Source organism: Pan paniscus, chromosome 5 (assembly GCF_029289425.2).
Source record: "Pan paniscus chromosome 5, NHGRI_mPanPan1-v2.0_pri, whole genome shotgun sequence".
Taxonomy (NCBI): domain Eukaryota; kingdom Metazoa; phylum Chordata; class Mammalia; order Primates; family Hominidae; genus Pan; species Pan paniscus.
Window position 1 is genome coordinate 83,912,673 of NC_073254.2, and position 22,282 is coordinate 83,934,954.

General features: G+C 40.8%; 2 protein-coding genes across 3 annotated transcripts in view; one reads left to right on the plus strand and one right to left on the minus strand.

Annotated features, from left to right (window-relative positions):
• LOC129398006 (protein eyes shut homolog) overlaps nucleotides 1–22,282 on the plus strand; it is a 573,864-nt gene that overhangs the window by 534,113 nt on the left and 17,469 nt on the right. The gene's annotated exons all lie outside the window — the stretch shown is intronic.
• LOC129398004 (zinc finger CCCH domain-containing protein 11C-like) lies at nucleotides 8,462–15,393 on the minus strand. The gene is made up of 2 exons (XM_063605337.1): nucleotides 12,771–15,393; nucleotides 8,462–12,385 (listed from the first exon to the last, which is right to left on the minus strand). Exon 2 carries the CDS (start codon nucleotides 12,178–12,180, stop codon nucleotides 9,949–9,951), a length of 2,232 nt encoding a protein of 743 aa, XP_063461407.1. The 5' UTR covers nucleotides 12,181–12,385; nucleotides 12,771–15,393; the 3' UTR covers nucleotides 8,462–9,948.

Here is a 22,282-nt window from a genome sequence, read left to right on the forward strand (position 1 = left end):
GACAGGCACTATTCTGAGTGCTAGGAATGATAGAGCAGGAACGAAAACAGATAAAAACCCGATTTCATGGAGCTTATATTTAATTGGAAGAGACAGAATAAAAAACTTTTAAAAACCTCTCTTAGAAGTAATGAACGCTATGGAGAAAAATCAAAACAAGGATTAACAATTGTGGAGGGGGGGTTTTGATTTTAAATGGGGTGATCATTGAGAAGGTAACATTTGAGAAAGTACTTGAAGGAGGTAAGGAAGCATGTAAGCATGTATACACACACACGCACATACACACACACACACAGATAGACACACCTGAAGGAAGAGCAACCCAGGCAGATGGAACAGCCAATGGAAAGGCACTAAGTGGGGAAATGTTTGGCTTCTGTGAAAAACAGCAAGGTCAGCAAGGCTGGAGGGGAGTGGGTGGTGGATAAAATTTGAGAAGACAAGGACAATAGTCATTGCAGAGGGTCTGATCAGATACCACCTTGCAGGCCATTATAGGACTTGGGCTTTTATTCCTATTAATGTGGGAAGCTCTTGGAGGCTTTTGAGCAGAGGATAACTAACATGCTCTGACTTATGTATTGAAAAGACTGCTTTGACTGCTACATTGAGTACAGACTAAAGCTGGCTGAAAACAGAAGCAGGGAGACCAGTTAGGAGGCAATTACAAGGCCACGTAGGAGATGAGGTGGCCTGGGCCAGGTGTTTGCTGTGAAGATACTGAGAAGGGATCAGATTCTGGATATACTCTGAAGGTAGAGACAAAGGGTATTTAGTAGGTAGACTGTTATTTAGATAGTTTGAACAGCTAACGTGAGAATAACAGAGGAGTCAGAAATGACTCCAAGATTTTTGGCCTGAAACACTGGGAAGATGAAGTTGTCATTTATCGAGATACGGAAAACTGCAGAAAGACCATGTCTGGAGGCAAGATCAGGAGCTCAGCTGTGATCACAGTATGTCTGAGATGCCTAAAGGACACCCAGATAGACAGTTGAATAAGTTTTGAGTCAAGGGAGAATTCGGGGCTGATCCTTTAAGCATGTGTTAATCACGCATGTATGGGGTCACTTCTTTACTCTAAACCCTCCTATAATTTCCCAGATATAAACTAGGGAGCTGTCAACATTTGGATGGTTTTTAGAGCCATGACAAAAGATGGGATTACCAAGTGAATGAAAGTACCCGAAGAAAGACAGAAGAGGTACAAGAATAGGCCCCGGGTGACTCCAACATAATATCTCACCAGCCCTACCTATGGGGAAAAAATATCCCCCAGGGAATAGGCCAGGGCCATCTAGACTTGTAGGGTTCAAGATGCTCTTTAAGAGGTGTGAGGAAAGCTGGAGTTTGCCTTTGTGTCCATGTTGCTGGTGTTCCACGAAACAGTAGGGAATCTCTACTACCTCATCTGGGGGTTGAGGACTGGAGTAAAGCAAAACAAGCAGCTGTTAAATTAGGGGAAGTGACAACGCAGTGATAATCTGAAGATCCCAGGTCTTCAGATGAAAGCTCCCTCCTAAAGAGCCAGAATTTAACTTTGAGATTGGCATATATTCCAACTGGTTACAGGAACATTGAACTAGGTATCTCCCAGTGGAAAGGAAAACAGAAAGACCTGTTTAACGTTGAAGCTCTGCCCCCATGTTCCTGAGAGCATACTGTGATAACTGTGACCATAGAGAAAAGAAAAAGCCAATAGCTGAAATGAATCAGGTTGTTGGGGGCCTAAGATAAGTAAGTGCAACTTGTTTACATGTAAAACATTTGTCTTGTCAATTTGGGCATTTTATCTGGAAATTATCCAAAGCAGCAATTATCTAGAGCTAGCATGCTAGACTGTTTATCCCTAGACATGGGTGGGGGATGAGGGGGTAGAATGCAGGTTTTCATGGCACTTATAGAGTGTGGGAGGTCTCTTTGTTTTGTATTTAAGAAAAAGAATGCAAAATTAGGCACGGGGCCATGGAAGTGACCTATGCGAGTGACGGCCCTAAAGCTATAGTTTTCCTAACTTCACAGAAAATCCACCTCTGACCCTAAACCCAGATGACAGAAACCTTGGGAGCAATAACTGATCACTTAATTTATCATGACCAAGTTTATCTTACAAGTGCCAGGAAGTATTCAGAGTTAGTCAGGCATCATAGGAAAACTCTCCTTTATGTCTATTTCTCACTCAAAGGTATTCAAATAAAAGGAAACATATTAAAGGCACTTAGATAAAGGAAGGCATAGTAAATATTCTTGTTCCATGAAATACCATCTTCTAACCACCTTAACAGATGCAACAGTTGAACAATCTAGCTGTGCTCCGCTGATATTAGAAATACTGTGGTCTGAGCCAAAGGACCAGTGATGGCATCAGGAATTATGTCACTGGCTATATCCTATATATATGTTTACCAGATAAAATACATGATATCCAGCTAAATATAAATTTCAAATATACAATAAATAATTTTTAGCAAAACTGTACCCCTACATACTTATGCATAGGACATACTTATACCAGAAAAGCACTCGTTTTTCTGAAATTCACATTTAACTTGGCATCCCATATTTTTATTCGCTAAGTTTAGTAATGCTACCTACACTGATTTCTGCTTTGGGATACATAATGAGTGATAATTTGGAGAGCCTACTAAACAGAAAATCAAAGGGACAGAGGATAAATATTGTATTAGTAGGTCACATGGTTGCTTCCAACATTGGCCCTGACAGTTATCATTACTCATATAATAATACTCAACTGTCATATCAGAATCTGCAAAAGGGGGCTGAGGGTTGTGCAGAATTCGTGCATATTTAATTGACACAAATTAAATATTAAATATTAATTTAATTAGTAAAAACTATTCACTTTTAACTAATGAAAAGGATGGAAACGCTGCTTTTGTAAATAGGCAGCATTATTGGGAACACAATATTCTACTGCGTTCCCCATCCATAAGTCAAACCATCTGTAAGTCCAGGACTAAGTGTTATCTGTAATTGCTTAAAGTGCAACATTGGTCAAATATGCATAAAGCAGCTAATTGTGAAATATGAGTAATGGGTCTATTTGTTCAATGGGTAAAACTCACTTATCCTCCTTTGACATAGAAAATAGGATTAAATGTAAAACTTATGTCCCAGCTCATAGAGAAACTTACCAGAAACATGTCCAAGTACTTTGTTTACCATCCAACCCTTTTAGTTATATATCTATGAATATTAATATTGTAGTACTTCATACTTTTTAAGTATTTATAGATATACGTATCGCTTCTCGGCCTTTTGGCGAAGATCAAGCGTAGTATTTATAGATATACGTATGTTCTTTTATTCCCTCCTCAAAAAATAATATTTTATTTATCATCCCCATTAAAAATTATGTATTCATTTGACAGATATTTAATGGGTATCGATTATGCGCTTGGAAAACAATAGTGAACACGACAGGAAAAGTTGGTCATTACAGAACTAACCTTCTAGTAAGAAATAAATAATATTTTAAAATAATAACAATAAAATTTCAGTTGGCAATATTGCCATGAAGATATAAAACAGAGCAAGAGAGACAGTGGCTGCTATTTTAGCTAGGATGGTGAAAACCCATTTGAAGTGGTAACACTTGAGTTAGACATGGAGCTTATATGATAATGATAAACCAGCCAGTGGAAATGGGAATCGCTCGAGAAATGGAGCCACTCCTTGGAGAAGAAATGAGCTTAGCAAATGAGCTGCTCATAGAACAGTAAGAACTAGATGACTGTAGCAGAATGAGAAGGGTGTGGAAAGAGCTAAGGTTCAGATGAGGCAGAAGAGGTAGACACGGCAAGGTCACGTGGAGCCTTGAAGGGCATACTGAAGAGTTTGGGTTTTTTTATTTCCTTGTTTTTGTTTTTGACTAACCCTGGCATAGTGTGTGAGGGAGGGAACTTCACAAGAGTGTGGGTACTCGGAGGCAGGCAGGATCATTGAGGGTCATCTTGGAAGCTGGTCACCACTAATCCCAGATATATCTATAGATAGATAGATAGATAGATAGATAGATAGATAGATAGATAGATAGATAGATTTAGACAGAGTCTCACTCCATCACCCAGGCTGGAGTGCAGTGTCATGATCTCGGCTCACTGCAACCTCTGCCTCCTGGGTTCAAGCAATTCTCCTGCCTCAGCCTCCCGAGTAGCTGGGATTACAGGCACATGCCACCTTGCCTGACTAATTTTTGTATTTTTAGTAGAGTTGAGGTTTCACCATGTTGGCCAGCCTGGTCTCAAACTCCTGACCTCAAGTGATCTGTCTACCTTGGCCTCTCAAAGTGCTGGGATCACAGGCATGAGCCACCATGCCCAGCCAAGAGTTTGTATAGTCCAGTGCAATGGGAGGGACCTGAAGGGGTTAGAGCAAGATAGTATTGTGATCCAATGCATCCTGAAAGGATCAATATGGCTATTCAACCAAGAAAAATTGAACAGGGATCAAGGGGAGGAAGACAAAAGTAGAAGTAGACTGGAGGCCAATTGTCTAGGCAATAGATGTTGAGGCCTTGGATGTCACTGTGAAAGGGAGAGAAGTAGTCACGTCTGTTTGAAAGTAGGATCAATTGGACGTGCTGCTAAATTGGCAGTAAGAGGCAAGGGGAAAGATACATAAAGGATAACCATAGAATTTTTACCGGGAAGCTTGGTTGCTATTAACTGAGATGGGAACTGATGTTCATTAAAATTAAAACACATTCCCATAATCACACTTTAAGTACCAGAGCAAAGATTCGAATTCAGTTCTTCCTAATGCTCCAATATTTTGGGGTTGGTGAGCTGATTAATGTCTACTAGTGTGCTTACTTATTTAAAAGTCCCCCTTTTAAGCTATAAGCTCCTCAGTGACAGAGACTTGGTGATATCTGATATCTAGTCGTAGGAACCAGAGGCACATGAATAATGCTTTTTTGAGAACATTTGTAACAAGATATGACAAGTCTACCAGGCCCCATGTTTCCCGTCACCCTTGGCTGATTCACCAATTTTTTTCTTTAAGGCAGCTATAGATGCTTTCTATAGTGTTGGTTTTGAATTCTGCTATGGAAGTACAATGGTCATTTCAGAGGCCTGCAAACTTTCCCCTTCTAAGGAAGTGTATGGGTGCAATTACGAACATATGTTAACGGAAATAAAACACATGCTAATTATTTCCCTACACGCAAAACCGTCTTGATGGAACCATCAACAGCCTTTATTTATTTGAGGAAATCTAGCGAAATAATATCTCATCAGCTATCTCATAACATTCTGTATTTGATTACCAGTTGAAATACTCCAAACTCCACACTAGTTTTTTTCTAATTTTTTTAACCCTATAGGTTTTAATACCATGCAATTCTCAACCTCTGCATGACTTTTTTCTCCTTGTAAACAATTAGGAGCCATCTGGTTCCATGGATTTCCCGATCCTCCTGAGAATTTAAACTTAACACACCAAAAGGTTTGATTCGCCCAAGCACTACTATTACATTATTCAACTGGTTTTCTAGTCTTGGATCTTAAACAATATCTTCCTTAGAAAATCAGAAGAAATTTTCTCTTCATACTTCATATAATCCTCTTGCTCTATGTATAATACTAAGCTTTGAGGACCTCCTCAAAGCTATCTTGAAATGATTTACCAAAATATTTGCCAACTTGCCTCTTTCTATGGCAACATATAACTCAAACTGTATCACTTTGTCAATCCCAGTTTTTCTAAGTACCTGTCAAAAAAATTCAAAGGAGTTGGAGTTAGATAGAAAAGGAAACAGATTCCCCTTGGCACCTGTTTGTGCAATGTTGAGCTATGTCTGGGTACCCACTTCAATCTGAAACATTTGCATTCCTGATAAATAGGGGGAATTTTTTCTGAGAAGGCTAATGAAAACAGAGATCTTTCTCACTCAAGATACTAATCAACTTAAAACACCCTGGCTCAAATCCCTTTCTGATAAACACCAAGATCTTATTATGTAATAAAGTTTATTGATATAGTAGTAAATGGCCCATTGAGATGTAGCCTAAGGAAAATTTCTTGGAGATTTTTATTATGGCATATCTGGTAAGAAAGTTGTTTTAAACTTGTCAGGCAAGACATTATCTAAAAGGCTCTTTATTCAGCCTGAGGCAGTGGCTCACGCCTGTAATTCTAGCACTTTGGGAGGCCAAGGCAGGTGGATCACCTGAGGTCAGGAGTTCAAGACCAGCCTGGCCAACAAGTGAAACCCTGTCTCTAATAAAAACACAAAAAATTAGCTGGGCGTGGTGGGATGTGCCTGTAGTCTGTCCCAACTGCTAGGGAGGCTGAGGCAGAAGAATCGCTTGAACCCGGGAGGTGGAGGCTGCAGTGAGCTGAGATCACACCACTGCACTCCAGCCTGGATGACAGTGAGACATCATCTCAAATAAATAAATAAATAAAAATAAAAGGCTCTTTATTCAATAAACACACTTATACACACATAGAAGTGGGAGAGTGGGGGAGAGAGAAGAAAACTTCCAAAGTTACCTAGGTTTTTGTTGGACAAGATGAGATACTATAATGCTCCTCGTTCTTATGATTTTTACTCCCCAAAATGAGGGGATAACAACTGAATTGTTCTCGTACACGCTAAAGCCACAGTCTCAGAAAAACATATCCCACAATTTAAAGGAAGAGTGCTGCTGATGGGTACAGAGGAGGAATTATCTTTCATACAATGCATTAAGATATTCCAAGTGATTTATGGATGTATTTGAGAATTAACGGATTGAAGCTCGTGAAAACTGCTAAGAGAAACTGAAAATGGAAACATTAGTTGTTCACATTAAATCTAAACATGTTTAGAGCAAGTTTAGGGACTGTCACTTCTCAATGTGATAGAATAACTGGTAAAAAATCTGTCTCTCTGCCGTAAACGGCTAGGAAATTGGACAAAATACATGAGACAGCTGTTTTCAGACGTTAGAAAACAGACACAGCACAGAAGTGTGAGTCTTCAGAACAGGAAAAGAAATGAGGTAAGCCCTATAACCAACATGGCTTTCTGGATGTAGGCACTTCCAAGACTGCAGTAAGAGAGGAGGAACCATGACAAGGCAGATCCAACTTACTGAATTTAATAGACAGAGATCAGAGTTAAAGGAGCTAAAAGAGCTGAAATGTGAGGCACAGAGAGAAAGAACTCCAGAAATCTATACAGGCAGCTATCCTGAGTCCTTCATTGAATATTAGGCTACATATGCATGAAATGAAACTCTATGAGGCCAGGCAAAAACAGCTACTGGGATTTGTGAGCTGGGGGTTGAGTTGCAGCCAGCCAGAATGGAGGCATTGCTGACCACCCTGAATATTTCCTCGAGCCTCCTGAAGAGGCGTGCTTCAAAAGGATAATTAAATTAGCCCTAAAGAAAAACTTACTCTAGACGCATACTCCCAAACTTAAAAATACGCTTAAAAAGGATCAGGTTGAATGGTAAGTAACTGAACTCCCCGGCAAAACAAAATTCGGCTTTCCAGAGGAAGACTACAAAATCTAGACTTTCTTTTTTTTTTTTTTTTTTTTTTTTTTTGAGACGGACTCTTGCTCTGCTGCCCAGGCTGGAGTGCAGTGGCACGATCTCAGCTCACTGCAACCTCCGCCTCCCAGGTTCACGCCATTCTCCTGCCTCAGCCTCCCAAGTAGCTGGGACTACAGGCACCCACCACCACGCCTGGCTAATTTCTTTCTTTCTTTCTTTCTTTTTTTTTTTTTTCCTACATCGGTTGTATTTAAAACACAAACAAGTATTTCTCTTTCTGTAAGGGCAAATGGTTCAAATAATGCGGAACACGAAACATTGACCAATACAAGTTTATTTTTTAAAAAAGCAAAAGAATAAAGAATATATACAAAAGGGACCTGGAATCTGTAAGCTGATTCCAAAAGCGAAATAAGTAGAAAATCCGTGGTGAAACCTGAACATTCTACCCCTGCTTTGGAGAAGGGCTATCATACAACATTCAGTCAGCTGAAGATGGATTGCTAGAGGTGTGTCGATACATAAATTTCAAGTCATTTTTGCTTGTGCAGAATCATCCCAATCTTAACAAGACTGAATGGGCAGTCCTGTGGCTTTCTTCCTTTTCCATATTCCCAACAAGGCTACGTGAAGTTCAACTCTTGATGAGCCGCTTACAACAGCAGTTCCTTAGGAGCCAACATGACAGGTGGGTCAGATTTCCCTATGAGAAACAAAACTGGCCACCTACAGCAAAATATCAAAATGGGTAAATCCTTCCTTCCTCTTCCTTCTGATTATATACAACATATCTCCTTTCAAGACTATTATTTCCGTCATGCTTATTCCTTCACAAATCTAAACCTTGAGGTGATATGAAGGAAACCAACATCAAGAAAAGAAAACTCAATTCAGAAATGAAGAAAACTGGCAGGTATACAATACACCCCCAGAGTATCTCAATATCCCTGGCACAGTACAATTCGGTGTACTGCTACAGCCCATAGATAAATATTGGCAGCTTGAATAAGCTCATTTTTTCCCTCAGGTGGTTAAAGGCCACCACATAAATACTGGGCAACAGGGGTTTGTTGGGAGAATTAGAAATAAAAAATTAACCAAATTTTGTCCCTGTGTTAATTCAATGCCAGCAAGGAGGCAAGTACTGAAGAAGAAAAGGGACAATTTTCATACGAAAAAAGAATTCCTCTAATCATGTCACCATCTCATATAATGAATCCAGGGAATCCCAGAAATAGAAAATTAGTTTCAGGGGACCCCTGAGGCACTTTAAAGCCTTTTAAAAAATTACAGTAATAATAAATTAGATATTGCTCTTCAGAGGCCAACAGAGCAGCAGAAGCATCAAGATCAGGTCCAAAGAGTTATGCCCACATTACAGGCTTCCTGAGCTGCTCAGCCCTCTTTAAAGCTTAGTTGAATCTCTAAATACCTTTACAAAGACATACAATTTAACGCAGACTGAGTGGGTATTTTTGTTTAGTGGTAGCATAAAATTTGGTCCTTAATGGTAGCAGCTGTCTTCATCCATTTCAAACTCAGGTAATATTAAGTACATCAAGACAATACATAAAGAATACAACAAAGGAGAAAAAAGCCAAAACTGACAAACACCTCAAGGAGTCACTAAGTTTGCTTACACCCTTTCACTTGATCTCCCTCTCAGTCTCTTTTTTGTGGAGAGAAGGGTATGACAGAACTTTTTTCTCAAAAGATGATAAACAATGGCATCAAATGGACAAAATGGTTATAAAGTAACTTTAAAAATCTGACCCCAAGGAATCCAGGACACATACAGATAATTCAGAGGTATACTTCTGATTTGGGGCAAATTCTAGACTAAAGAAATGATCGTCTCAGGTAAATGTTACAATAGATGAAACTAAGTCCAGTTTTTTGGCGGTTTTTTTTTTTTTTAAAGTGTCCTCACTACCACCTTCAGCTATCAATCATTTCTCATAGCTCAAGCGGAAGGTCATCTTCATCTTTCCCAGGATCCAGGTCAACCTCAGCTTCCCATTTGCCTCCTGAAATCTCCCACGTTAGTTTCTCAAAATCATCCTCCACAGAGAGTGGGGGCTTTCCTGTTGAGGCAGAGCTGAGTCGGCGAGTTTTCATGCTCATTTGGGGTGAGGAAGGGCCAGACGCCTCCGGGGGTGAGGAATCTGAAGAGGACTGGGTTGGAGGCAGCACAAGACTGTCTCTAACCAAACACCGCATATTCTCACTCATAGGTGGGAATTGAGCAATGAGATCACATGGACACAGGAAGGGGAATATCACACTCTGGGGACTGTGGTGGGGTGGGGGGAGGGGGGAGGGATAGCACTGGGAGATATACCTAATGCTAGATGACGAGTTAGTGGGTGCAGCGCACCAGCATGGCACATGTATACAGATGTAACTAACCTGCACAATGTGCACGTGTACCCTAAAACTTACAGTATATTAAAAAAAAAAGAAAGAAAGAAAAAAAAAAGAAAAAGAAAAAGAAAAAGAAAAAAAGACTGTCTCTAGGATTTTCTGCTTCAGGCACAGTGACTGATTTGTCCTCAGAGACAAGCAGGACAACAGCATCCACAGCTGCCTTTTTGGCTGGGGGTTCCTGTAGGACGCTGCTGGAGCTGAGTGGCTTCACAGCGGCAGTGACAGCAAGGTGCATCTCCACTGCCTTACGTTTTGGGGCCAATTTGGGGGATGACACAACTTTAACCACAGATTGCTTCACGTTCACTTTGGGTTTAGCTTCACCCCTTTTTTCCAAGGTCTGTGCTGCCCATTTCACATTCAAGAATGAGTCTGCAATCCCTGAGGTTTCTACCTCCACCTTCTGGGATGACTTTGTGGGAAGCTGCTTGGTCAGGTGCCATGTGATTCCTGGCACAGCAGTGAGCACTGGTTTCTCTGCCACTCGGGTATTGCAAGAGGCTACATCTCCCTGAAGAGGTGTCGAGACTGATTTTTCCCTCTCCTGCTGTTTCCGCATGCGCATCTCTCTCATGGTCGCACATCTCTTGACTTGAATTTTACTGATGTCAACTCCTGTGGTCTCAACTGAAGCCTCTGTAGCTTCCATTCTAATACGGCTCTGAAAATCAACTTCATTTCCTTCCTGAAGTATCTTCTCTTCTTTCCTCCATGTTCTTTGGGTGACTCGCAGCAGCAACCTTGCCCCCGGAGTGGCCTCATGTTGAGACGGGGAGCTGGTGCTGCTCTCAGAGCTCTGCTGCACCCTCAGTGCCTTCTCCAGTTTAATTTCTTCCAGCGTCTTCATGTGCACCTCCTGCATGGACTTTGTTTTACCTGCAGGCTCCTCTGATTGTCCTTTGCTGGCAACAATGGGTGGCAAAACTACTGTTTTTTTAATTTCACTATCAGTCTTTAGCTTCATGCAAGTTGTATCCTTTTTGCTTTTTTGTCTCTCTGCTTCCTGCTGCCTATGTTCTTCTTCAGCCAGGACCTCAGAGAAGGTTTTGATACGGAGAGTGGAGGAGCTTCTTGCTCCTGAAGTAGAATCATCAGTTTTTGAAGGTCCTTCTGTCTTGAGTTTAGTTTGCGATTCCCCATGTTTCTGACTGGCTCTTTCAAGAAGCATTTCTTCTAATGTCTTCACATGGATCTCACCAACTTTATTAACTTTATCTGTTGCGTCCTCATTATTTGGATCAGCTGACATGCCTAATCGCTCCTTAAGAGACTTGGAAACTTGAGCTGTCTTTGGTGTTTCGTCAGTGTTAGTTTCCGGAGCTTCAACTTTCTTCCCTAGCCTCTGTGCCAGGCTACGCTTTAATGGAGGATCACTGTCAGCGCCTGCCGAAAATTTTCGTTTCCCCAGTCTCTCAGTAAGACCCAATCTAACCAAGGGTTCTTCTCCTTGTTTGGTGGAGAGAGTTACTGTCTTCACCACAGTCCTGACATTTTCTTTTTCAGGACCTGGAACAGGCTCAGGGTGGAGCAAAAGACTGGAAACTCCTGAAGAACCCTCACCTTGCTTCTTAGATTTTTCCTTCATTTTCTCTGACTTAATTTCCTCAAGAGTTTTTATTCCAAAATGCAAACATTCACCTTGCTTTATATTGACTGCAGGTCTCCGGACAGAAGTCACTCGTAATCCATTGTGAACTTCAGGAGTTGGTTGCAGGGTAGGTGTTTTGGTTTCATCAGGAAACTGATCATCATCATCTTCATCATCATCTGCAGCATTAATTACAACTGGTGGATGCTTGGGGCTAGGAACATTTTCGGAACTTTCTACTTTCATAACGCTCCGCAGCTGAGGGGAAGGATTGGACTGGACAGACAATTTGTTCTGCTGAACTGAAAGTTGGCTAGCCTTCACTTCCTCTTCTGGTGACTCAGGCACAGTTGTGCTCGGAGGTAGGAAAAGGCCATCAACATATCGTCCTCTATTGTGATGGAAAGCGCAGTTTAATTTTTGACATCCTGTTGGCTGATTTTCCCAATAACAAGGAACTTCACTGCGTTTTTTATCAATCTCCATGTGCCGAAACCTGCACACCCGTCGAAAACAGCGCCCTTCTCGCCATAATGTGCAAACAGTTTCATTTCCTAGTGCAGCTTCACAGTGACGGAATGGGCAGCTGTCACCTTTGGTACATGTAGAATAGAAAAAAAAATAGCAGTCTTCTCCTTGATTAGGCATGCTGGGTAGATTCTTAGATCAGAAGTGGCTTCTTGAAACAAGCCACTGCTTCCTCAAAGCAAGGACAAGGCTCCAAGTCCTCGTGAAATGGGTTTAATCTTCCAAATGACAACTTGATCACAGAAATTGTCTTTAAACTGTAATCATTAGCTGGTTGCTCTCAACAGGAACGTCTGTGTCTTCACTGAGTTCCAATCTATTACGCCTGTAGGTCGAACCAACACTCAATCCATGAATTAATAATAATGAGGCAGAAAAAATTTTCCTCCTCACATTGCCAAGAAAACCTCTCAGCCACAATTCAAACACAGCATGTGTTTTTAAAACATCTCCCAACTACTGGGAGATTAAGTCCATTCAAATAACCTTTGTCAGACTGGAGACAGCTAGGGTTAGTTATCTCCTCAAAAACAAAACAAAACAAACAAAGAAAAAAAACAAAAAAAAGAGTTCATTTAAAGATGAACTTGAGAGTCAAAGGATCATGAAAAAAAATCCATCTTCCATAGCTGAACAATATAATCTGAAAAACAAAAAAAAACATCAGTTTTTCAGTAAGATCCAATTTCTGGTCTTCAAGATTTCTTCACACTTAATACTAGTCAATTTTCCAGGAATTTTTTGGGCAGGGAATATCCCCAAATCCTAAAAAGCATCGCTATCTCTAGTTCCACAGCCTCCTTCTCAAGGTCCAGAATCAAGGCCTGGAAGATGTCAACACTATAGGCCTTCCCCACAGGAATCCGCACCGATTATGGGAGTTTAGGGGTGTTCTTCATTACGGTTTCACCAATCCTACAAGGAGTACGGAAGTGTCCCTGTTGCTCTTGACTCCCACGCTGAGGGCCAGGGGTGGGAGTGTAATGAGGGTGGGGAATGGGTGTAGGATACCGGAATAAGGTCGGTGGCTTTCTGTATGTGGAGTTTGAGACAAGCTCCAAAGTCGTGGGACCCGAACCGATGACACTATCCCCGACTCCCGCTTGCTGCTACGTCTTTCTTCTTGCTTGGCCGCTGCCGTCCGTCGTCCTCCGAGCAGCAGCAGCACTAGCAGAAAACCAAGACTGCCAGCGTCAAAGATGGCGCCCGGCTACAGGCTCCGCTCTAAGGCCCGGCCGGTAAAAGTGCCAGCACGACGCAGGGCGCGAGGGTTCTGGAAGACGTAGTTCCTCTATGACGCGATGCCTAAGATCTAATTTCATATATCTTTGGTAGAGACGGGGTTTCACCGTGTTAGCCAGGATGGTCTCGATCTCCTGACCTCGTGATCTGCCCGCCTCCGCCTCCCAAAGTGCTGGGATTACAGGCATGAGTTACCACACCCAGCCCCAAATCTAGACTTTCAATAAAATATTTACAATGTCTAACATCCTAACAAAAATTATTTAAAATGCAAAGGATCAGCAAAGTACAAGCCATAACAGGAGAAAAATAAGTCAATACAAACAGATTTTTATATTTTAGCCTCTTACACTTCCAGGCCTTCCAATGAAATAAGAAGAATCATATTTCTTGGCCACCATTTTAAATCATGTTAATCCATTTCTCAGAATACTGCATCTGCCAAAAAAAAAAAAAAAAAAAAAAAGGCTTTCATACCCTCTACTAGTTTTAATCCCACAAAATCTCCGTAGTCTTACAGAGCACTGCCATGGGTTGAGTTGTCCAACAGCAGACCTGAAACAATGTTTAGCGTTTAGTATATTTCTAGGGTATCCCTTGGGACCAACAGCTGTGAAAAGAAGGGGAAAACAATTGAGCAGAGGGAGAAGTCAGGTTGTGATGCAGACCTGATTGCCTTAGCCAACTCCACAGGAAGCTGTAGGTGCCTGCTGGAGTTGCCTCACTTAGGGTGAACATGGCCCTCCATCAGTCACTGCATGCCAACCTTTGAGGGGATGGGGGTGGTGGCCTTAGCTAAGGCCACCTTTTTCAGGCCACCTGTTTAAGGCCACTTGTTAAGGGCCACCTTAAGGCCACCTGTTTAAGCTGCACCTCTGCAGCTAAAAGAATCCCTGAAGGGGCTGAGCCCTAGAGGCTATCTACTGGCAGAACTATAACTGGCAGAAGGACAACATGTCCTTCTGAGATGCACATCTCTGTTTCTACCACCATCTATCCCATGTGCCACTTGGATCCACTTCAAGGAGCCAAATGTGCCACTTGAATACATTCAAGGAGCAGTTCCTCCACTGTACCAAGAGGCATCTCTTCCCAGTGAAATCTACAATAGGGGAAGTTAATAGGAGGAACTCCACCCCTGCTTCTGCACCAGTCCCAGGGCTGCAACTGATACTCATCATCTCCTTCCTCCATTATCCATCTGGATTCCTCCTATATCAGGCTGCAGCTCTGCTAGTCTTAGTAGCTTACCTGATGGCATGAACTAGACACTCATTTCTGAGGGACCTGAGCTCCTGGTCACCATGCCCTTATCAGGCTACATGTGCTTTTGTCTTCTCAGCACTTTCTATTCCTTTTGGAATCTCTCATTGGCTGACTCGCAGCCCAAATTCTCCCTCTTGACTTGAGTCCCTTCAGCATGTAGTCCCCATCCATTTTTTGTGTGTGTTATTTTTTTTTTTTTTTTTCCCCTGCATTGCATCCTTAGGCAGCTCCATTTACACTCGCTAGTTAATTCCTTTCTTTAGTCTTTCTGTCAGTTCTTCCCCATCTCCTTTTCCGTTCTATTATTAGGCATCACAGAGCTACAAAAGATCACCTGTGAGACCTAGACTCTCTTTAGAGGGTAGGAAAGGCAAAAGAGTAGGGGAGTTGGGGAAATAAGCTGGCAAACAGAAAATTTTTCTTGAAAAATTGGATGGCTGGGGGAGAAGGAAGCAAAATTTCCCAGCAGACCAGGAAGTCAATAGGAAGGCATTCTAGCTCTCTTTCAATGATTATGTCTAGCTCAAAATATGGAGTGAATACTTGTTGAGATAACCAAGCAGCCACTTCCCTGTTTAACAGACTACTTTGAGGGAGGGAGTCCTACACTCACCTCCCCTAGCAAAGCGGCATCATTCCTCTTTCAACCAACCATCCATCTATCTGTATCACTGATTCAACAAATACTTATTGAGTGTCTACAATGTGCCAGTTCAGAGAATGTTCCATGATTATACAGAAGAAATTTTAAACTCCTGTTTGGACATCATCTTAATAAAGACACAAATATAATTCAACAATGTTTTTGAAAATAAGAGGAATAAGAAGTAAGGCCAAGTATCAGGACAGTGCATTTAAATGTTTTCGGTTCTTCTATGGAAAACTGAAGACTTTCAGATTCAATGAACAAAACCCATGATTTGCTAAAATAGAGTGGCATTTTAATTTAAAAAAAAAATATATATATATATATTTTGAGATGGAGACTCACTCTGTTGCCCAGGCTGGAGTGTGGTGATGTGATCTTGGCTCACCACAACCTCCGCTTCCTGGGTTAAAGAGATTCTCCTGCCTCCGCCTCCCAAGTAGCTGGGATTACAGGCATGTGCCACGATGCCCTAATTGTTTTTTTGTTTTTTTTTTGTTTTTTTTTGTCTTTGTTTTTTTGCATTTTTAGTAGAGACGGGGTTTTGCCATGTTGGCCAGTTTGGTCTCGAACTCCTGACCTCAAGTGATCCACCTGCCTTGGCCTCTCAAAGTGCTGGGATTACAGGCCTGAGACACCACACCCAGCCAAATAGTGACATTTTAAAAGTTTAAAAATATAAAGATAAAAATCATGTAAACATATATATATGTAAATACACAAATCAAAAGTAGAAAATAATATTAATATCAGAAAAAAATAGAATTCACAACAAAACTATTACCAGGCTGGGCGCAGTGGCTCACGACGGTAATCCCAGCAGTTTCGCAGGCCAAGGCGGGTGGATCCCTTGAGCTCAGGAGTTTGAGACCAGCCTGGCCAACATGGTGAAACCCCATCTCTACTAAAGATTCAAAAAATAGCCAGGCATGGTGGCACATGCCTGTTGTCCCAGCTACTTCAGTGGCTAAGGAAGGAGAATCGCTTGAACCCAGGAGGCGGAGGCTGCAATGAGCCGAGATCGTGCCCCTGCACTCCAGCCTGGGTGATGGAATGAGACTCTGTCTTAAAAAATACATATATATTATATATATAAATTATATATATTTTATATATATTATATTACATATAAATTATATATACAAAATATATGTAATACATATAATATATAAAAAATATATAATATATATATAAAATATGTATATAACCAGGATCAGTGGTGACCAGCCTCCAAGATGACCCTCAATGACCCTGCCTGCCTCCGAGTACCCACACTCTTGTGAAGTCTCCTCCCACACGCACTATACCAGGGTTAGTCTGTTTGAACAATAGCAGATGTGGAAGTGATGGTAAGTCATTTCTGAGATTAGACTTTGAAAGAGTATAATTTCCACGTTGAGCTCTCTTGTTCTCTCTGTCTCTTTGTGTCTTTGTCTCTCTCTCTCTCTCTGATCTATTGCTGGAAAAGAGGAGTGAGAAGGGGAAAGGAGTGAAAAGCAAGTTGCCATATTGTGAACAGTTCTATGGAGAGGGCTGCACGGTAAAAAAAAAAAAAAAATGGAGCCTCCAGCCGGGCGCGGTGGCTCACGCATGTAATCCCAGCACTTTGGGAGGCCGAGGTGGGCGGATCATGAGGTCAGGAAATCAAGACCATCCTGGCTAACATGGTGAAATCCCGTCTCTACTGAAAATACAAACAATTAGCTGGGCGTGGTGGCGGGCGCCTGTCATCCCAGCTACTCTGGAGGCTGAGGCAGGAGAATTGCTTGAACCCCGGAGGAGGAGGTTGCGGTGAGCCGAGATCGCACCACTGCCCTCCAGCCTGGGCAACAGAGGGAGACTCTGTCTCAAAGAAAGAAAGAAAGGAAATGTAGCCTCCAGCCAAGAGCTAGCAAGGAATCGAGCTCTGTCGGTATCCAAGTGAGTGAGCTTAGCAGTGGATTCTCCAGCCCCAGCCAAGCCTTGAGACAATGGCAGCCCAGGAAGAAAAGCTTGACTGTGACTTTGTGAGAGATGTTGAACCAGCCAAGCTGCCCCTAGATTTCCTTGCCTCAGAAATTGCATGAGATACTAAATGTTTGTTGTTTTAAGCCACTAAGTGTTGGAGTAATTTGTTTCACAGCAATAGATAACAGAATCAAAGACATTCATTTTATAAAATATACAGACCGTAACAATAGGAAAACAAAAATCATACCAAAACTACAAATGAAAAACAGTATTTACAAGAATTGTTCACACATTTAACAGAATATTAAATGTAGCTTTATATTAGTAAAAATAAAACATGCCTTTAAATGTATAATTTTCTGGAGAAATATAAATGACTAAAAATTGACTCCAGATAATAAACTGAGCAAATTAGTAATCAGTGAATAGATTTAAGTAGAAAATCAAACACCTATTACAGATTTTTTCCATTATCTCTCCACAAAGATCTAGGTTTAGCTGCTCCAACCAATGAGTTCTTCCAACAATTGAGGTAAAATAAATACTTTGACATTTAAAAAAAGACAAAATCAGCCTTAAAATGATAAATTGATAGCATATCCTAATTGCTAAGCCTTACAAACATAAAGAGAAATCATAGTTATAAATATAGATACAATATTTATTCTATAAAATTTTCAAATTGAAATCCACACAGAATATAGTCTTTTCAACAAATGATGCTGGGTCAATTCAAGACACATGCACATGTATGTTTATTGCAGCACTGTTCACAATAGCAAAGACTTGGAACCAACCCAAGTGCCCATCGGTGATAGACTGGATAAAGAAAATGTGGCACATATGCAACTTGGAATACTATGCAGCCACAACGAAGGATGAGTTCGTGTCCTTTGCAGGGACGTGGATGAAGCTGGAAACCATCATTCTTAGCAGACTAATACAGGAACGGAAAACCAAACACTGCACGTTCTCACTCATAAGTGGGAGTTGAACAATGAGAACACATGACACAGGGAGGGGAACATCACACACTGGGGCCTGCCAGGGGGAGAGGGGCTAGGGGAGGGATAGCATCAGGAGAAATACCTAATGTGGATGATGGGTTGATGGGTGCAGCAAACCACCGTGGCACTTGTATACCTATGTAACAAACCTGTATGTTCTACACATACATCCCAGAACTTAAAGTATAAAAATAATTTTTTTAAAAAGTTGACGATTTAAAAAAGAAACGACCCTTACCACCCACCACACATGAAAATCCATTCTGGGTGATTGTAGATGTAACTGTGAAAAGTGTGAAAGAGAAAATAATAAAGCAATTAGAAGATAATCTAAGACTATAACGCAGATAATACCTTCAAGACTTTAGGACAGGTAAGGATTTGATAAATTGGGACCAAAAATGACTGTTCATAAGAAAAGATGGATACATTGGATGTTAAAATTAAAAACTTCTTTTCAACACAAACACCATTTAGAGACTACAAAAACAAGTCACAGAGTGAGGAAAGATATTTGCCACACACATAACTAACAAAAGACTTGCATCCAGATAAATAATTTTTAAACTTTTACAAATTAACTATAACTAGATAAATAATGCAATAGAGAAAAGAAGGAAATACTTGAGTGGACACTTCAGGAAAAGGATATCTGCATATTTTCAATCTTATTTGTAGTCAGAGAAATGCAAATTAAAACCTCAATGAGATACTACTACTATTTACCAAGGAGAATAACTAAAATAAAGAAGAGAGATAATCCTAACTGCTGACATGGATATGTAGCAATAGGATGTCTCTTATATTGCTGGTGGGAGTTAAATTGGGACAATGATTTAGGAAAACTGCTTACATTATCTACTAAAGTTGAACATGTACATACCTATGACACAGATATTGCACTCCAAAGTGTATATTCAACAGAAAGGGGATCATGGTAACCAAAAATATTTCCAAGAATGCCCAGAGCAACATGATTTATAAAAATGAAAAGCTAGAAACAATATATTGTGATAAATTCATAAAGTGGAATACTATGAAGCAGTAATACTGAATGAACCACAGTTATTATATTCAATAATATAGATGAATTTCACAAACATAATATGGAGCAAAAGAAGCCAGATGCAAGATTTATACAGATGATTTCATTTATAGAAAGTTGGAAAAGAGACACAACTGAACTCCAGTGTTAGAATGAGCGTAACAGTTACATTGGGGAGGAAGAAGGGAGTAGTGATGGGGAGGAGACATCAGAAGACTTCTGGATACTGGAAATATTATTTTTTAACTTGAGTAGTTTTACAGCAATGTTCATCCAAGGACAATTCATTGAGTGGTATGCATTTATGTATAGTAGAGTATTCTCTATGTATCTTAATGTTCAATAAACATTAAGATACAAAAGCTCAAACTTTCACCCTATCATGGTATTTGAGAGAAAAAGACAAATAAAATTAGAATGTCTATGAATTAGAAAATTCTGAATAGAAGTAGTAAAACAGTCTATTACACTGGACCTCAGATTTGACATGCAGTAAACTACTCAGCAGACAACTGGTGATTTTCAGTTAAGTATGAGGCACAGGTATTAATGTATCCCTACGGCTACAAAAGTCAGAGATGATTATGTGTGCTCTGTGAGATTCCATTCATTTGAACGGGTATTCAGTGGGTGGTCTCAGCAAATTCCATAACTATCAAGCATTGGAATGAGAAGTGTTTTGGTGATATGATTTACTTTGAGTTATCAATCAATTTAATCAAATTAGTCAAAGTTATTTTGACCAGGCTTTGGAGAAATGTAAACAGTGACCCTTCTGTATGGGATTGTTAGTTGATACAGGACTGAAGTTTTACCCTGATAAACAGACCTTCAGAAACTTATTCCATGAACAAAAATCTATGTGAGTGAGCACAGTTCCTGAAAATGTTCCCATCATCATCATTGGCTATGTCCCATCCTTGGGTACTGAATAAATGATGTTCTTGGAGTTCAGTAGATACAAGATTTCTGAAGAGCTAGCTGCAACTCTCTTAATGGTGTAACTCAAGGATATTAGGTTTTAGCTGGAAAACACACACACACACACACACACACACACACACACACACACACACACATACCATAAGGGGAAGTCCAAAGAAGAGAAAGAGGGTTGAGTGCTTTTGAACCTTTAAGGATTGATGAAGACACATTAAGCAAATGTTTAAGACTTTCTTATCCTGTTTTATGCATTCAATGGATATATGTTGAGTGCCCTCCATTTCTTGTGACAGGCACTATTCTGAGTGCTAGGAATGATAGAGCAGGAACGAAAACAGATAAAAACCCGATTTCATGGAGCTTATATTTAATTGGAAGAGACAGAATAAAAAACTTTTAAAAACCTCTCTTAGAAGTAATGAACGCTATGGAGAAAAATCAAAACAAGGATTAACAATTGTGGAGGGGGGGTTTTGATTTTAAATGGGGTGATCATTGAGAAGGTAACATTTGAGAAAGTACTTGAAGGAGGTAAGGAAGCATGTAAGCATGTATACACACACACGCACATACACACACACACACAGATAGACACACCTGAAGGAAGAGCAACCCAGGCAGATGGAACAGCCAATGGAAAGGCACTAAGTGGGGAAATGTTTGGCTTCTGTGAAAAACAGCAAGGTCAGCAAGGCTGGAGGGGAGTGGGTGGTGGATAAAATTTGAGAAGACAAGGACAATAGTCATTGCAGAGGGTCTGATCAGATACCACCTTGCAGGCCATTATAGGACTTGGGCTTTTATTCCTATTAATGTGGGAAGCTCTTGGAGGCTTTTGAGCAGAGGATAACTAACATGCTCTGACTTATGTATTGAAAAGACTGCTTTGACTGCTACATTGAGTACAGACTAAAGCTGGCTGAAAACAGAAGCAGGGAGACCAGTTAGGAGGCAATTACAAGGCCACGTAGGAGATGAGGTGGCCTGGGCCAGGTGTTTGCTGTGAAGATACTGAGAAGGGATCAGATTCTGGATATACTCTGAAGGTAGAGACAAAGGGTATTTAGTAGGTAGACTGTTATTTAGATAGTTTGAACAGCTAACGTGAGAATAACAGAGGAGTCAGAAATGACTCCAAGATTTTTGGCCTGAAACACTGGGAAGATGAAGTTGTCATTTATCGAGATACGGAAAACTGCAGAAAGACCATATCTGGAGGCAAGATCAGGAGCTCAGCTGTGATCACAGTATGTCTGAGATGCCTAAAGGACACCCAGATAGACAGTTGAATAAGTTTTGAGTCAAGGGAGAATTCGGGGCTGATCCTTTAAGCATGTGTTAATCACGCATGTATGGGGTCACTTCTTTACTCTAAACCCTCCTATAATTTCCCAGATATAAACTAGGGAGCTGTCAACATTTGGATGGTTTTTAGAGCCATGACAAAAGATGGGATTACCAAGTGAATGAAAGTACCCGAAGAAAGACAGAAGAGGTACAAGAATAGGCCCCGGGTGACTCCAACATAATATCTCACCAGCCCTACCTATGGGGAAAAAATATCCCCCAGGGAATAGGCCAGGGCCATCTAGACTTGTAGGGTTCAAGATGCTCTTTAAGAGGTGTGAGGAAAGCTGGAGTTTGCCTTTGTGTCCATGTTGCTGGTGTTCCACGAAACAGTAGGGAATCTCTACTACCTCATCTGGGGGTTGAGGACTGGAGTAAAGCAAAACAAGCAGCTGTTAAATTAGGGGAAGTGACAACGCAGTGATAATCTGAAGATCCCAGGTCTTCAGATGAAAGCTCCCTCCTAAAGAGCCAGAATTTAACTTTGAGATTGGCATATATTCCAACTGGTTACAGGAACATTGAACTAGGTATCTCCCAGTGGAAAGGAAAACAGAAAGACCTGTTTAACGTTGAAGCTCTGCCCCCATGTTCCTGAGAGCATACTGTGATAACTGTGACCATAGAGAAAAGAAAAAGCCAATAGCTGAAATGAATCAGGTTGTTGGGGGCCTAAGATAAGTAAGTGCAACTTGTTTACATGTAAAACATTTGTCTTGTCAATTTGGGCATTTTATCTGGAAATTATCCAAAGCAGCAATTATCTAGAGCTAGCAT